The sequence below is a fragment of the Oncorhynchus gorbuscha genome, linkage group LG01 (assembly GCF_021184085.1).
Source record: "Oncorhynchus gorbuscha isolate QuinsamMale2020 ecotype Even-year linkage group LG01, OgorEven_v1.0, whole genome shotgun sequence".
Classification (NCBI taxonomy): Eukaryota; Metazoa; Chordata; class Actinopteri; order Salmoniformes; family Salmonidae; genus Oncorhynchus; species Oncorhynchus gorbuscha.
Window position 1 is genome coordinate 85894331 of NC_060173.1, and position 17670 is coordinate 85912000.

The following is a 17670-nucleotide window of genomic DNA, read 5'->3' on the forward strand; positions in this document are numbered from 1 at the left end:
TCAGACTGGGGCGAAGGTTCACCTTCCAGCAGGACAATGACCCCTAAGCACACAGCCAAGACAACACAGGAGTGGCTTCGGGACATGTTTCTGAATGTCCTTGAGTGAACCAGCCAGAGCCCGGACTTGAACCCGATCGAACATCTTTGGAGAGACCTGGAAATAGCTGTTCACCAACGCTCCTCATCCTGACAGAGATTGAGAGGATCTGCAGAGAAGAATACCCAAATACAGGAGAAACTCCCCAAATACAGGTGTGCCAAGCTTGTAGCGTCATACCCAAGAAGACTAGAGGCTGTAATCGCTGCTTCAACAAACTACTGAGTAACGGGTCTGAATACTTGATTTCAGTTCAGTTTTTTATATTTAATATATTTACAAAAATTTCTACAAACCTGTTTTTACTTTGTCATTATGGGGGTGTGTAGATTGATGAGGGGGAAAAATTATTGAATATATTTTAGAATAAAACTAATGTAACAAAATGTGGAAAATTCAAGGGGTCTGAATACTTTCTGAATGCACTGTATATAACCTTGAGAGTAAAACACCCTGAAGACCTGATCTTCATTGGAAAACAGCACTAGGGCCGGGGAATGAGTGAGTGAGGAAGTATAGTAAGTGTTGTGTAGAGCTGGAGACAATCAAATAGAAGTAGTGTAGAGCTGGAGCCAATAGAACATCAGAACAGTAAGTGTCGCGTAGAGCTGGAAGCAATAGACTAGCAAAACAGTAATGCTGCTTTTGGACTGTAACACCAGCGTTACACTAGTTAGTGTATACAGCCTAATGTTATACTAGGGAAATTATGTTTCCATAGCTAGGACTGACAATGAAGATTTGTGAAGAACTGAATAAACAACCTCTGCATAATCAAAAACAGTTGCTTTGTGAGGTGTTAAAGTTCAGTTAGCCATGTATGTAAATGCCAGCTGAAAAGTACCTGTGGCCTGTTATTGGCCCCAAATGAGAGCAGGACCGCCGGAGCCATGGCCCAGTGAGACACGGGTGCCGGCCCGAATAGAGGGAAACAGAAAAGTCTGAGCCTTGTGTGTAAAACACTGGTGATGTGCCATAAGTGTAGTGTAGAGCTGGAGCCAATAGAAGAGCAATACAGTACACGTTGTACATTGACAGACATTCATACTCTCCACTCTTTTCAATTTGCTCTCTCGCTTTCTCCTACTTCTCCTCGATGATAGAGCGATGAAGAGGAGGTAGAGGTGGAAGAAAATGACTACAGTTCTGAGGAGGATGAAGGCAGAGAAGAGGAGAAAAGGCAAGAGGGTGTTTACAAATGGTCACTTAGTGAAGTCATTATTTCCTTTAGAAATCATCGGAACCTCTGGAGAGGGTTTTAAATGAGTTACAAAAATGTGGGAATTCCAAACAAACAGAAAACCTAAAACCAAAGAAAGGAAACAGAACCAAGACCAGCAATGTGACTAGGCTAAAACAGACTAAGTTATCCCCCAAGTTCAGCATGTTGAGGATTGCTGGGATATGGGCATTTGGTGGAGTGCGTATGTGTGTGTGTATATGCATGTCTGAGTGCCTGTGTGTGTATATGTGTTCATGTATGTGTGTCACAGCAGAGGTTTGACCAGGTAGAGCTTGTCTCCGTGTTGGCTGGTGAAGATGGGGGCTTTCTTGTAGTGCTCCACCAGTTCATCAATGGAGCTGAACCTGCGCTGGCCAATACAGTAGACCTCCTCTGAACACTGCACCTTGAAGTGCTTGTTCTTCCCAGGTGCCTTCAGAGACACAGAGAAATCACTGGGCTAGAGGGAGAGAAAGGGAGAGTCAGTTCATTTACTCACCAATTTGTCTCCAACAAACATGCTTTCCTTTACTAACGCTACTCACTATCCACCAGCAGAGGGCACCATGACTTCATTTATAAATCACAGGTCAATATTTCTGCTGTTCGTGTGTGCAGATCTCTCCTATTCTCCAACTTATTATTCTACTCTTCCCTCTATCCTGCTCCCTTAACACTCCTTTCCTCCCACTATCCTCAATCATTCCTTCATCCTCTCTTCCCCCACTCACCGATGACTCGCTGTCCCGTATGAGGAAGTCCCCCTCCTTTCCCCTCTCGTTGAGGACCAGTTCTGCCTGGTGTCTGGTCACCCCTCCATAGTACCAGTCCCTGCCTGCAAACTTGCCCACGATCGCCGGCCCCACGTAGCGGATCTGTGGGGAGCCAGGGGGCGACTGCGGCAGGGCGGGGAGCCCGGGAGGCCCGTCAGCATCATTCAGCACCAGCACGTAGTTCTTAGGCACTAGGCCCACCAGGCCTTGGGCGTTCCTGCAGCGCCACCACTCTGGGTCATTCTCTGGTTTCTCCACAACCTCCATCACCTCTCCCTTCTCAAAGTTCAGCTCTTCCTCCGTCACTGAGCTGAACGGGTAAATAGTCTGGACCAGATGGAGCGCACCACTTCCCTCTCCATCCCGGCCGCCACCACCTCCCGCCCGCCCGTTGGTCATCGTGGCCCCCCTGCCCTGCCCTGGATAACCTGGAGAGTCCCTTCCTCCTCCACCCCCCTCGCCCTCTCTCTCTGTGGGGTCCTCCAGGACATAGTTGGAGGGGAACCAGCCCACGCGACCTCCCTGGCTGCCCCGCCACCAACCGTCACTGCACTTCTCCATCACCGTGACCCGGGACCCCTTGGCTAGGGTCAGCTCATCCTCGCGCTCCGCCATGTACGAGAACTTTACAACGGCCAGGATGGTGAGGTCGTAGATGCGTTCGGCACCGCCTCCTCCTCCTCCCCCATTCCCATTGGAGGGGTACTCTGCATCCGTGCTAGGTGTGGGAGAGGCATCACGGGCACTCTGCTTCCTTCTGCCCTTACCCAGTCCTGAGAGAGGAGAGAGGAAGATAATCACTACATCAGTATGTTAAGCTAACATGACCTGACATTTTATTTAATTTTAGACAGCCAGTGAAAGACAGTCTGTTGTTGCCAGTGGAATGAATCAAAAGCATTTCAGGTTTCTTCTAGCAGGTGGCAGAAACTGGTACTACAACACCTGTGTAACCAGACACTAAATCTACATTTTTACATTTAGCAGACACTCTTATCCAGAGCTACTTACAGGAGCAATTAGGGTTAAGTGCCTTGCTCAAGGGCACAGACAGATTTTTCAAAGTCGGCTCGGGGATTCCTTTCGGCCCAACGCTCTGCCACCCCTGCCACATATCTACAACCCAAGTCCTTTGATAAGTCATTAATCCAGTGGTACTGACAAAGCTTTGAGTAAATGAGGCAGCAGGAGACGAAGTGGATTTGTGTGTGTGGGCAGGGCAGGCTTAAGCTCCAGTGAGAGACCAGGCAGGAGTTAGGGTTGAGGGGGGGGGGGGCAGGACACTAATAGAGGGTGCAGGCTGTACTCTAGGCCCAGTGGAGATGTCAACACTTAAAATAGAAGATAGAGGACCTCCTCCTCAAAGAGCTGAGAGAGGGCAAGCACACACATACTATAATTCACAATCACATACATACAGTACAAGATCAGACTCTACATACACAGAAATTCTCTCTACCCACATACAGTAAATGCACCCAAGTGACAGACACACAGACACACTCCGTCGGAGTGTGTCTCCTCATTAAACCAGGTGTTCTGTACCACTCAGCTACCTGCGTCTCCACGCATCAAAAGGATGAAACTAGTGCTGGCTGGGGAGAAAAGTGGAGTAGACAGGGTGTCTGGTGCGTGGCTCTGCTGTGGGCCTGACTGACAGGCAAGCAGGGGATCAAAGGTTCCTCTCCTCCTACCTGTCTCCTTGCCTCTTTCTGCACAACAAAAAGACAGCAGGCAGCAGCAACAACAAAGCGCTTGTCTCCTCCATGCTGCTTGGTTACCCGTCGTGTAACCCACGTGGGAGCGCTGGCCGGGGCCAACTAAGAGTTGTTCTGATGCGTTCATCTGCCGGACCCAGGGAGACGGATGACAGGCAAACAGATGTCTCGTGGCTCAGGTGGTTGATTGGAACATATCAGACAGACCTACATCCGGGCATCTCTTACTGTACAAGCCAATTACATCTGACTAATACAAATGTAACCAAACATACTGCATAACTAAAGTAAGCACAATTACATTCCACTGCACACAAAAATTCCCAATGCTGTCATTTGTTTAGTCACAACACAGGGAAAAATGACAAGTGTGTGTGTGTGTGTTGCAGTGTAGATAGAGCGAGGTCACATCTGTTTAGATGACTGTGTGAGTTAACTCAGGAAGTTATGGGGTTCACACAGAGTGGCACTAAACTTTCCTGCTGTTTTGTTGTGTGAGAGCGGAGATGGGAGCAGGAGAGGAGTCCCTTGGCAGCTGTTACTAACACACAGACGACCAGACATCACAGGGCAGAGCTGACAGAAAGGGCTGACAGAAAGGGCTGACAGAAAGGGCTGACAGAAAGAGCTGACAGAAAGAGCTGACAGAAAGGGCTGACAGAAAGGGCTGACAGAAAGAGCTGACAGAAAGGGCTGACAGAAAGGGCTGACAGAAAGAGCTGACAGAAAGAGCTGACAGAAAGGGCTGACAGAAAGGGCTGACAGAAAGGGCTGACAGAAAGAGCTGACAGAAAGGGCTGACAGAAAGGGCTGACAGAAAGGGCTGACAGAAAGAGCTGACAGAAAGAGCTGACAGAAAGAGAGAATGAAAAAGACAAAGGGATGGGCAAATGCAAACAAGACAGAAATATTGAACAGACCATAATGTTTAATAGAATATTCAAGGTCCATGTAAAACAAGGGTTATGTGAGAGGCTTGTTTTTCAGAGCGCCTGAGAAGTGACGACAGGGAAGGAGACATAAGACACCACAAACATACATCACACGGAGTGAACAAAACACCTTCCTAATATTGAGTTGCACCCACTTTTAGCCTCAGAACAGCCTCAATTTGTCAGGGCCTGGACGCTACAAGGTGCTGGTGTTCCATAGGGATGCTGGCGTTCCATAGGGATGCTGGCGTTCCATAGGGATGCTGGCGTTCCATAGGGATGCTGGCCCATGTTGATGCCAATGCTTCAAACAGTTGTCAAGTTGGCTGGATGTTCTGGGTGTGGTGTACCATTCTCGATACAGACGCTTAAGAATGAAAGACCCATCTCAATTCCTTTAACCTGTCTCCTCCCTTACACTGAGTGAAGTGGATTTAACATCAATAAGGGATCATAGCTTTCACCCGGTCAGCTTGTCATGGAAAGAGCATACAGTGTCTCACCCTCTGTGTGCTATTTCAAACAGTACGTAATCATCTTCGTGTGTGTGTGTGTTTTTTGCAAATGTATATATAAAAAAATATATCACATTTCCATAAGTATTCAGACCCTTTACTCAGTAATTTGTTGAAGCACCTTTGGCAGCGATTACAGCCTCGAGTCGTCTTGGGTATGACACTACAAGCTTGGCACACCTGTATATGGGGAGTTTCTCCCATTCTTCTCTGCAGATCCTATCAAGCTCTGTCAGGTTAGATGGGAGCATCGCTGCACAGCTATTTTCAGGTCTCTCCAGAAATGCTCGATCGGGTTCATGTGAATCGGGTTATTGTCCTGTTGGAAGGTGAACCTTCGACCCAGTCTGAGGTCCTGAGAGCTCTGGAGCAGGTTTTCATCAATGATCTCTCTGTACTTTGCTCTGTTCATCTTTTCCTTGATCCTGACTTCCAGTCCCTGCCCACAGCATGATGCTGCCACCACCACGCTTCACCGTAGGGATGGTGCAAGGTTTCCTCCAGATGTGACGCTTGGCATTTAGGTCAAATAGTTTTCTTGTTTTTCGTCTACCAGAGAATCTTGTTTCTCATGGTCAGAGTCCTTTACATGCCTTTTGGCGAACTCCAAGCGGGCTGTCATGTGACTTTTACTGAGGAGTGGCTTCTGTCATGTGGCTTCTGTCATGTGCCTTTTACTGGGGAGTGGCTTCTGTCATGTGCCTTTTACTGAGGAGTGGCTTCCGTTTGGCCACTCTACCATAAAGACCTGATTGGTGGAGTGCTGCAGAGTTGGCTGTCCTTTGAAAGGTTCTCCCATCTCGACACAAGGCTTGGTTTTGGCTCTGACATGCACCGTCAACTGTGAGACCTTATATAGACAGGTGTGTGCCTTTCCAAATCATGTCCAATCAATTCAAAAGACAACAGGTGGACTCCAATCAAGTTGTAGACATCTCAAGGATGATCAATATAAACAGGAAGCACCTGAGCTCAGTTTCTAGTATCATAGCAAAGGGTCTGTTATTTTTATTTTGCCAACATTTTTGCAAAAGAAACCTGTTTTTGCTTTGTCATTATTGGGTATTGTGTGTAGATTGAGGAAATGTATTTATACATTTTGAATAATGCTGTAATGTAACCAAATGTGGAAAAAGGGAAAGGGGTCGGAAAACTTTCCAAATGCACTGTGTGTGTGTGTGTGTGTGTGTGTGTGTGTGTGTGTGTGTGTGTGTGTGTGTGTGTGTGTGTGTGTGTGTGTGTGTGTGTGTGTGTGTGTGTGTGTGTGTGTGTGTGTGTGTGTGTGTGTGGCCCCACTTGATGTGACCCAACTTGAATGCTCTCCTCCGGGGTCTACTTCAAGCCATCCCGTGGAGAGACTATGCTGTCGACTGTCACAGGATAGAGAGCAGAGATATGCAGGGAACAGCAGACATAAAACTCCCCTGAGACCCACACAGCCCAGCTGAATCGTGCACACACACTTTCTTTTGCTCTCGCTCATTTCCACTTCAAGGCTCTGGCCTGCTGGTTGGCAGGGGAACAGTCTCAATTCACTCCTCCCACACTCCCTCTCCTTCCATCCCTCCATTCTTTCACTGCCCTGAACACAGAGACCTCATTCAGCACTGGAGCCTGACCCAGGAGACTCCTACCTCAGCATGTCTTTATAAGAACCCAGAGGGGCATCAGAGGTTGGCATACTGAGTCAGAGGTAATATAGTAAATACACAGGACCACCTGACGGGGTCACAGGGAGCAGTACAATGAAACCCAGGGGGGTCAGAGGTAATATAGTAAATACACAGGACCACCTGACGGGGTAACAGGGAACAGTACAATGAAACCCAGGGGGGTCAGAGGTAATATAGTAAATACACAGGACCACCTGACGGGGTAACAGGGAACAGTACAATGAAACCCAGGGGGGTCAGAGGTAATATAGTAAATACACAGGACCACCTGACGGGGTCACAGGGAGCAGTACAATGAAACCCAGGGGGGGTCAGAGGTAATATAGTAAATACACAGGACCACCTGACGGGGTCACAGGGAACAGTACAATGAAACCCAGGGGGTCAGAGGTAATATAGTAAATACACAGGACCACCTGGGGTCACAGGGAGCAGTACAATGAAACCCAGGGGGGTCAGAGGTAATATAGTAAATACACAGGACCACCTGACGGGGTCACAGGGAGCAGTACAATGAAACCCAGGGGGGTCAGAGGTAATATAGTAAATACACAGGACCACCTGACGGGGTCACAGGGAGCAGTACAATGAAACCCAGGGGGGTCAGAGGTAATATAGTAAATACACAGGACCACCTGACGGGGTCACAGGGAGCAGTACAATGAAACCCAGGGGGGTCAGAGGTAATATAGTAAATACACAGGACCACCTGACGGGGTCACAGGGAGCAGTACAATGAAACCCAGGGGGGTCAGAGGTAATATAGTAAATACACAGGACCACCTGACGGGGTAACAGGGAACAGTACAATGAAACCCAGGGGGGTCAGAGGTAATATAGTAAATACACAGGACCACCTGACGGGGTAACAGGGAACAGTACAATGAAACCCAGGGGGGTCAGAGGTAATATAGTAAATACACAGGACCACCTGACGGGGCAACAGGGAGCAGTACAATGAAACCCAGGGGGGTCAGAGGTAATATAGTAAATACACAGGACCACCTGACGGGGTCACAGGGAACAGTACAATGAAACCCAGGGGGGTCAGAGGTAATATAGTAAATACACAGGACCACCTGACGGGGTCACAGGGAACAGTACAATGAAACCCAGGGGGGTCAGAGGTAATATAGTAAATACACAGGACCACCTGACGGGGTCACAGGGAGCAGTACAATGAAACCCAGGGGGTCAGAGGTAATATAGTAAATACACAGGACCACCTGACGGGGTCACAGGGAACAGTACAATGAAACCCAGGGGGTCAGAGGTAATATAGTAAATACACAGGACCACCTGACGGGGTAACAGGGAACAGTACAATGAAACCCAGGGGGTCAGAGGTAATATAGTAAATACACAGGACCACCTGACGGGGTAACAGGGAACAGTACAATGAAACCCAGGGGGTCAGAGGTAATATAGTAATATAGTAAATACACAGGACCACCTGACGGGGTCACAGGGAACAGTACAATGAAACCCAGGGGGTCAGAGGTAATATAGTAAATACACAGGACCACCTGACGGGGTAACAGGGAACAGTACAATGAAACCCAGGGGGGTCAGAGGTAATATAGTAAATACACAGGACCACCTGACGGGGTCACAGGGAACAGTACAATGAAACCCAGGGGGGTCAGAGGTAATATAGTAAATACACAGGACCACCTGACGGGGTCACAGGGAACAGTACAATGAAACCCAGGGGGGTCAGAGGTAATATAGTAAATACACAGGACCACCTGACGGGGTCACAGGGAGCAGTACAATGAAACCCAGGGGGGTCAGAGGTAATATAGTAAATACACAGGACCACCTGACGGGGTCACAGGGAGCAGTACAATGAAACCCAGGGGGGTCAGAGGTAATATAGTAAATACACAGGACCACCTGACGGGGTCACAGGGAGCAGTACAATGAAACCCAGGGGGTCAGAGGTAATATAGTAAATACACAGGACCACCTGACGGGGTCACAGGGAGCAGTACAATGAAACCCAGGGGGTCAGAGGTAATATAGTAAATACACAGGACCACCTGACGGGGTCACAGGGAGCAGTACAATGAAACCCAGGGGGTCAGAGGTAATATAGTAAATACACAGGACCACCTGACGGGGTAACAGGGAACAGTACAATGAAACCCAGGGGGGTCAGAGGTAATATAGTAAATACACAGGACCACCTGACGGGGTAACAGGGAACAGTACAATGAAACCCAGGGGGGTCAGAGGTAATATAGTAAATACACAGGACCACCTGACGGGGTAACAGGGAGCAGTACAATGAAACCCAGGGGGGTCAGAGGTAATATAGTAAATACACAGGACCACCTGACGGGGTCACAGGGAACAGTACAATGAAACCCAGGGGGGTCAGAGGTAATATAGTAAATACACAGGACCACCTGACGGGGTCACAGGGAACAGTACAATGAAACCCAGGGGGGTCAGAGGTAATATAGTAAATACACAGGACCACCTGACGGGGTCACAGGGAACAGTACAATGAAACCCAGGGGGGTCAGAGGTAATATAGTAAATACACAGGACCACCTGACGGGGTAACAGGGAACAGTACAATGAAACCCAGGGGGGTCAGAGGTAATATAGTAAATACACAGGACCACCTGACGGGGTCACAGGGAACAGTACAATGAAACCCAGGGGGGTCAGAGGTAATATAGTAACAGGTGTTATGAGAGGTAGTGGATGAGGTAAGCCCCCCCCCACTTTCAGCACTTGGAGAAACACTATACATCCAACCCTTTCAGCACTTGGAGAAACACTATACATCCAACCCTTTCAGCACTTGGAGAAACACTATACATCCAACCCTTTCAGCACTTGGAGAAACACTATACATCCAACCCTTTCAGCACTTGGAGAAACACTATACATCCAACCCTTTCAGCACTTGGAGAAACACTATACATCCAACCCTTTCAGCACTTGGAGAAACACTATACATCCAACCCATAAATCATCATCATCATCACCATTCTAGTTTGCATACCGCTACAAATGAGAAGCTATTAACGGTTAACAAGCACTTTAAAAAATAAATGGTCATATATTTTCCATTTCCTGCACTGTAAGGTTACCGCCTGTCATAACATTATGTTAGCAGGGTGCTATTAACACAAAGCACTACTGTAGCTCAGCGCCCAGTCTATAAAACAGTCCATAAACGTCCAGCTGTTTATGTCTTCACAAACATTATGGGCAGGCAGCGTTGGCACGGTGACAGTGTGTACTGTGCACCCTGTAAATCTGTCAGATGGACTAAAGCCAAGGGAACCATTTTGATTCAGTCTGGAGATCATTGGTTTCCCTGTATTGGCCTGCAGTAGGTGTCACTGGATGAGTGAGCACAGCCATTTTGAGTCAGTGTTGCTGAGCTTCTATTCCATTCAAGAAGAGCAAAGAGGAACCCAGTCCAACCATAACCTATAGAGTGCTGACTTCACACACACACACACACACACACACACACACACACAGAACCGATTCAAAATAAGACACATTAGAAGTTACTGCCAAGCCCGAATCTTAACTATCCGAGTACAGATTCATGATCAAATACAACATATTGAAATGCTAGGGGTTGAATAGGAACCTGGGCATAATGTATAACTCAATAACAGATGGGGATGATTGGTTGTTTCCGTGGTTTCGCCACGGGCTGTAACACCATTAGGCTGGTGAGTGGAGCACTGTTCAATGCTCTAATGGATGGCTGGATGGGGAACAGCATGGCTGTGTTAGGGGCCACACTACAACCCTGGTTAGGTTCACTGGCATGCACACATGACTCATCCTTTAATGGAATATACAGACACACTTCCCTTTAATTATGGATACACTCATAGTGGTGTCAGAATAACAGAGTACGGGGATTACAGAGTGAGATTAGAATGTGTGTTGAATGATGGCTCAGTGCCTCAAGGGCAGGGATGGGTAACTGGCCCTCGGATAAAACACATTTTTAGGGAGGTGGGGTTGGGGGAGAACTCAGTCGGGGTCTCAACTTACTGTTGAAAGTTGAATAGTAGAATACTAAAAGTGCAATTTGGAAATGTGGCTGTGCATCAATGCCAATGCCAGCTACATTTTTTTTTTGATTGCCAAGTTCGTTTAGTGGCCAGTTATCTAAACTGGATATCATGATTGAATTACCGTACGGGGTGGCCCCATTGATTTTGTTGGTCTAACTCATATCATATTAAAAATTGCAAACATTTCTCTCCGACCTATGGGGACACCCCGGACGGTAATTCGGCAAAATGTGTAGAATTGCCGTGAAATTAGTTACATTTAGCTAAATCTTCTCTCCGCCCCATGGCAAAATGTGTAGAATTGCATGAAAAGTATATTTTTGCTCGTAATGTGTGTGTGTGTGTGTGTGTGTGTGTGTGTGTGTGTGTGTGGGGGGGGGTGATGTGGGTACGCTGACCCACAAGCAAATGCAGCCCCTCATGATTGAAAGGTTCAAAGTTGCCCATCCCTGCTCTAGGATTATGTGAAATGTTCTTATTGATAGTTATTAAAGATCTGAGCATGCCGCACACAACGTTCTGCTGGTGAATGAAAGTGACAGGCTGTGCAGTGTTGGCCCACACAGTATCATGGAGCTCCTTTTGGGGGCAGAGGTCCACGGAGCAGAGAGGAATCCCTGTGTCAGTAACAGACTCTACCCATCCCCTCGCATAGCCTCCCCTCCCCTCCCCACTCCGCCCTGCTCTCCCCTCCCCACTCCGCCCTGCTCTCCCCTCCCATCACTCCGCCCTGCTCTCCCCTCCCATCACTCCGCCCTGCTCTCCCCTCCCATCACTCCGCCCTCCTCTCTCCTCCCATCACTCCGCCCTGCTCTCCCCTCCCATCACTCCGCCCTGCTCTCCCCTCCCATCCTCCGCCCTGCTCTCCCCTCCCATCACTCCGCCCTGCTCTCCCCTCCCATCACTCTGCCCTGCTCTCCCCTCCCATCACTCCGCCCTGCTCTCCCCTCCCATCACTCCGCCCTGCTCTCCCCTCCCATCACTCCGCCCTGCTCTCCACTCCCATCACTCCGCCCTGCTCTCCACTCCCATCACTCCGCCCTGCTCTCCACTCCCATCACTCCGCCCTGCTCTCCACTCCCATCACTCCGCCCTGCTCTCCACTCCCATCACTCCGCCCTGCTCTCCACTCCCATCACTCCGCCCTGCTCTCCACTCCCATCCTCCGCCCTGCTCTCCACTCCCATCACTCCGCCCTGCTCTCCACTCCCATCACTCCGCCCTGCTCTCCACTCCCATCACTCCGCCCTGCTCTCCACTCCCATCACTCCGCCCTGCTCTCCACTCCCATCACTCCGCCCTGCTCTCCACTCCCATCACTCCGCCCTGCTCTCCACTCCCATCACTCCGCCCTGCTCTCCACTCCCATCACTCCGCTCTCCCCTCACAGACTCTCTCTTGCTCTGTATGTTTGTCTCTCTGTCTCTCTCTTTGTAAACTTCACACTCTCTCTCTAACCAGCAGCAGATATTCAAACCCAGCGGTTTACAAATTCCATTAATGTCTGTTGACAGTCTACAAACAAGATTTAATTGAATTACTCACAACTGACAGGAACAATAAGGCATGTGTGCTCAGCTTCATATGTTTCTCTCTTTGAAGCAGGCAAGAAATATTGACTGATTCCTGAAATTTGCAGTTCAGAACATGTACAGTGGGACAAAAAAGTATTTAGTCAGCCACCAATTGTGCAAGTTCTCCCACTTAAAAAGATGAGGCCTGTAATTTTCATCATAGGTACACTTCAACTATGACAGACAAAATGAGAGAAAAAAAATCCAGAAAATCACATTGTAGGATTTTTAATGAATTTATTTGCAAATTATGGTGGAAAATAAGTATTTGGTCAATAACAAAAGTTTATCTCAATACTTTGTTATATACCCTTTGTTGGCAATGACAGAGGTCAAAGGTTTTCTGTAAGTCTTCACAAGGTTTTCACACACTGTTGCTGGTATTTTGGCCCATACCTCCATGCAGATCTCCTCTAGAGCAGTGATGTTTTGGGGCTGTTGCTGGGCAACACGGACTTTCAAATCCCTTCAACGATTGTCTATGGGGTTGAGATCTGGAGACTGGCTAGGCCACTCCAGGACCTTGAAATGCTTCTTACGAAGCCACTCCTTCGTTGCCCGGGCGGTGTGTTTGGGATCATTGTCATGATGAAAGATCCAGCCACGTTTCATTTACATTTACATTTAAGTCATTTAGCAGACGCTCTTATCCAGAGCGACTTACAATGCCCTTGCTGATGGAAGGAGGTTTTCACTCAAAATCTCACGATACATGGCCCCATTCATTCTTTCCTTTACACGGATCAGTCGTCCTGGTCCCTTTGCATAAAAACAGCCCAAAGCATGATGTTTCCACCCCCATGCTTCACAGTAGGTATGGTGTTCTTTGGATGCAACTCAGCATTCTTTGTCCTCCAAATACGATGAGTTGAGTTTTTACCAGAAAGTTATACTTTGGTTTCATCTGACCATATGACATTCTCCCAATCTTCTTCTGGATCATCCAAATGCTCTCTAGCAAACTTCAGATGGCCTGGACATGTCTGGCACTGCAGGATTTGAGTCCCTGGTGGCGTAGTGTGTTACTGATGGTCGGCTTTGTTAATTTGGTCCCAGCTCTCTGCAGGTCATTCACTAGGTCCCCCCGTGTGGTTCTGGGATTTTTGCTCACCGTTCTTATGATAATTTTGACCCCACGGGGTGAAATCTTGTGTGGAGCCCCAGATCGAGGGAGATTATCAGTGGTCTTGTAGGTCTTCCATTTCCTAATTATTATAGTGGAGTTTGGAGTGTGACTGTTTGAGGTTGTGGACAGGTGTCTTTTATACTGATAACAAGTTCAAACAGGTGCCATTAATACAGGTAACGGGTGGAGGACAGAGTAGCCTCTTAAAGAAGAAGTTACAGGTCTGTGAGAGCCAGAAATATTGCTTGTTTGTTTGTAGGTGACCAAATACTTAATTTTCCACCATAATTTGCAAATAAATTCATTAAAAACCTACAATGTGATTTTCTGGATTTTTTTTCTCATCTTGTCTGTCATAATTGAAGTGTAACTATGATGAAAATTACAGGCCTCTTTCATCTTTTTAAGTAGGAGAACACAATTGGTGGCTGACTAAATACTTTTTTGCCCCAATGTATGTATAAGAAAGTATAAAAAAAGTTACTGAAAAATAAGATCAGTGGAATAAGGAGACAGAGAGACGGAACATGCAAGAGTTTCTCTCCAGTCTCCACCAGCCATTTGATAACCCTAGCACACGCACACACACACACACACACACACACACACACACACACACACACACACACACACACACACACACACACACACACACACACACACACACACACACACACACACACACACACACACACTAATGTGAGGACCTACAGACACCAAGGTGTGGCAGCTCAGAGCGATGGCCAACTGAACACAGTCCTTGGGTTGCTGGTGGAGAGCTCCTCTAAAATAGCACAAAGGCTCACATCCACACACCCGACCCCGGTACCAGACCCTGTCAGACAGAGACTGAGTGAGGGTGGCATGAGACACACAACCCCAGTACCAGACCCTGTCAGACAGAGACTGAGTGAGGGCGGCATGAGACACAACCCGGTACCAGACCCTGTCTTACAGAGACTGAGTGAGGGCGGGATGAGACACAACCCCAGTACCAGACCCTGTCTTACAGAGACTGAGTGAGGGCCGGATGAGACACAACCCCAGTACCAGACCCTGTCTTACAGAGACTGAGTGAGGGCGGGATGAGACACAACCCCAGTACCAGACCCTGTCTTACAGAGACTGAGTGAGGGGGATGAGACAACCCCAGTACCAGACCCTGAGACTGACAACAACCCCAGTACCAGACCCTGTCTTACAGAGACTGAGTGAGGGCGGGATGAGACACAACCCCAGTACCAGACCCTGTCTTAGACTGAGTGAGGCGGCATGAGACATGACCCTGTCAGACAGAGACTGAACCCCAGTACCAGACCCTGTCTTACAGAGACTGAGTGAGGGCGGGATGAGACACAACCCCAGTACCAGACCCTGTCAGACAGAGACTGAGACACACAACCCCAGTACCAGACCCTGTCTTACAGAGACTGAGTGAGGGCGGGATGAGACACAACCCCAGTACCAGACCCTGTCAGACAGAGACTGAGTGAGGGCGGGATGAGACACACAAACCCAGTACCAGACCCTGTCAGACAGAGACTGAGTCAGGGCGGGATGAGACACACAACCCCAGTACCAGACCCTGTCAGACAGAGACTGAGTCAGGGCGGGATGAGACACACAACCCAGGTACCAGATCCTGTCAGACAGAGACTGAGTGAGGGCGGGATGAGACACAACCCCAGTACCAGACCCTGTCAGACAGAGACTGAGTGAGGGCGGGATGAGACACACAAACCCAGTACCAGACCCTGTCAGACAGAGACTGAGTCAGGGCGGGATGAGACACACAACCCCAGTACCAGACCCTGTCAGACAGAGACTGAGTCAGGGCGGGATGAGACACACAACCCAGGTACCAGATCCTGTCAGACAGAGACTGAGTGAGGGCGGGATGAGACACACACACAATTCAGGATAGATGCAAAGAATGAATTCATGCATTTCTAGCTGGAGTTTAGAGGAGGATGAAAAAATAGAGGCGGAGGGAGTCAAGAGACGCTCCACTCTTCTCTGCTGATAAACTACCAACAACATACTCTACGACCTCTCAATCTTCAGCACTTCTTACCCAGCCCCACCCCTCTTACCCAGCCCCACCCTTCTCACCCAGCCCCACCCTTCTCACCCAGCCCCACCCTTCTCACCCAGCCCCACCCTTCTCACCCAGCCCCACCCTTCTCACCCAGCCCCACCCTTCTTACCCAGCCCCACCCTTCTTACCCAGCCCCACCCTTCCTATCCAGCCCCACCCTTCCTATCCAGCCCCACCCTTCTTACCCAGCCCCACCCTTCTCACCCAGCCCCACCCCTCTCATCCAGCCCCACCCCTCTCATCCAGCCCCACCCCTCCTACCCAGCCCCACCCCCCACCCTTCCTATCCAGCCCCACCCTTCCTATCCAGCCCCACCCTTCTTACCCAGCCCCACCCTTCTTACCCAGCCCCACCCTTCTCACCCAGCCCCACCCTTCTCACCCAGCCCCACCCTTCTCACCCAGCCCCACCCTTCTCACCCAGCCCCACCCCTCTTACCCAGCCCCACCCCTCTTACCCAGCCCCACCCCTCTTACCCAGCCCCACCCCTCTTACCCAGCCCCACCCCTCTTACCCAGCCCCACCCCTCTTACCCAGCCCCACCCCTCTTACCCAGCCCCACCCCTCTTACCCAGCCCCACCCCTCTTACCCAGTGTGTCTTTGAGGTTCTTGACCAGCGATGCCTTCTTCACCAGGCTGTTCTTGCGCTCCACATAGTTAGAGGGGACGTAGCCTGTCTGGTTGGAGGCATTCCTCACCCTCCACCACGTCTTGCTGTCGTCCAGCAGGGTGAGCCGCTCATTCTTCCGGATGTCAAGTTCCTGGTCCTGCTGGGCCGTGTAGTCCCACTTGGCTACAACTGTCACCTCCTCCATCATTTTTCATGGAGTCCCCCTGGCAGGGGGTGGAAAGGAGAGGGAGAGATGGAAATTTACACATCGACCCCAAATAAGACGAGAGACAGAAAGACAGAGGGTTGTCTAAATGTTAGCCAAAGCATTAGCCACCTACTATCTCGGGAATGTGCGATGAACTGATCTTAATGCTAGAAATAAATTAACGATGAGACAATTATGGTAATGGGGAGATAAGTGTGTGAGAGATTGAAAAAAAAGCAGAAAAGCACACGAATATATAGAAATCATACTAATGTAATCCTTTCTCCATTTCACACAAGCCAGAATTACGACGTCAGATAAGATAAATCACTACTACATTCACATTAGATCATCAGCTTTACCATCTAACTACAGACCACATCTATCCAATCACACAGCAGGCACGAGGGCACTGCTTAGTGTGTGTGTGTGTATGTGTGAGTGACAGGGCTTAAGCATGCTCTATTTCACAGTGCAGGAGAGGAGTCAGGTGAACACAGTTTTACAGCACCACCTTAGCTACTCTGTGTTAGCACGAGAATGTAAATGAAAGTCTGTGTGCACGTGTGCGCGCATCCGTACAAGTACGTACAGTGCATTTGTAAAGTATTCAGACCCGTTCACTTTTTCCACATTTTTATGTTACAGCCTTATTCTAAAATGGAGGAAAATGTTTTTTTTTTAAACGTTTGCGAATACATTACAAATAAAAACGGAAAAATCACATTTACGTAAGTATTCAGTGCTTTGTTCACGCACCTTTGGCAGTGAATACAGCCTTGAGTCTTCTTGGGTATGAAGCTACAAGCTTGGCACACCTGTATTTGGGGAGATTCTCACATTCTTCTCTGCAGATCCTCTCAAGCTCGGTCACATTGCATTGGCAGCGTCCCTGCACAGCTATATTCAGGTCTCTCCAGAGATGTTAGATCAGGTTCAAGTCCGGGCTCTGGCTGGGCCACTCAAGGACATTCAGAGACTTGTCACGAAGCCACTCCTGCGTTGTCTTGGCTGTGTGTTTGGGTCGTTGCCCTGTTGGAAAGTGAACCTTTGCCCTAG

General features: G+C 48.9%; 1 protein-coding gene across 2 annotated transcripts in view; it reads right to left on the bottom strand.

Moving 5' to 3' along the window:
• Positions 1 to 408: 408 nt before the first annotated feature.
• LOC124044308 (cytoplasmic protein NCK2-like) overlaps positions 409 to 17670 on the bottom strand; it is a 46750-nt gene continuing 29488 nt past the window's right edge. For both annotated transcript variants that reach the window (XM_046363965.1, XM_046363974.1), the window contains exons 2-4: positions 16383 to 16627; positions 2053 to 2867; positions 409 to 1781 (exon numbers count right to left, since the gene is read on the bottom strand). In XM_046363965.1, coding sequence (XP_046219921.1) covers positions 1587 to 1781; positions 2053 to 2867; positions 16383 to 16611 — 1239 coding nt within the window. In that variant the 5' untranslated portion in view covers positions 16612 to 16627 and the 3' untranslated portion in view covers positions 409 to 1586. The remainder of the gene's footprint in view (positions 1782 to 2052; positions 2868 to 16382; positions 16628 to 17670) is intronic.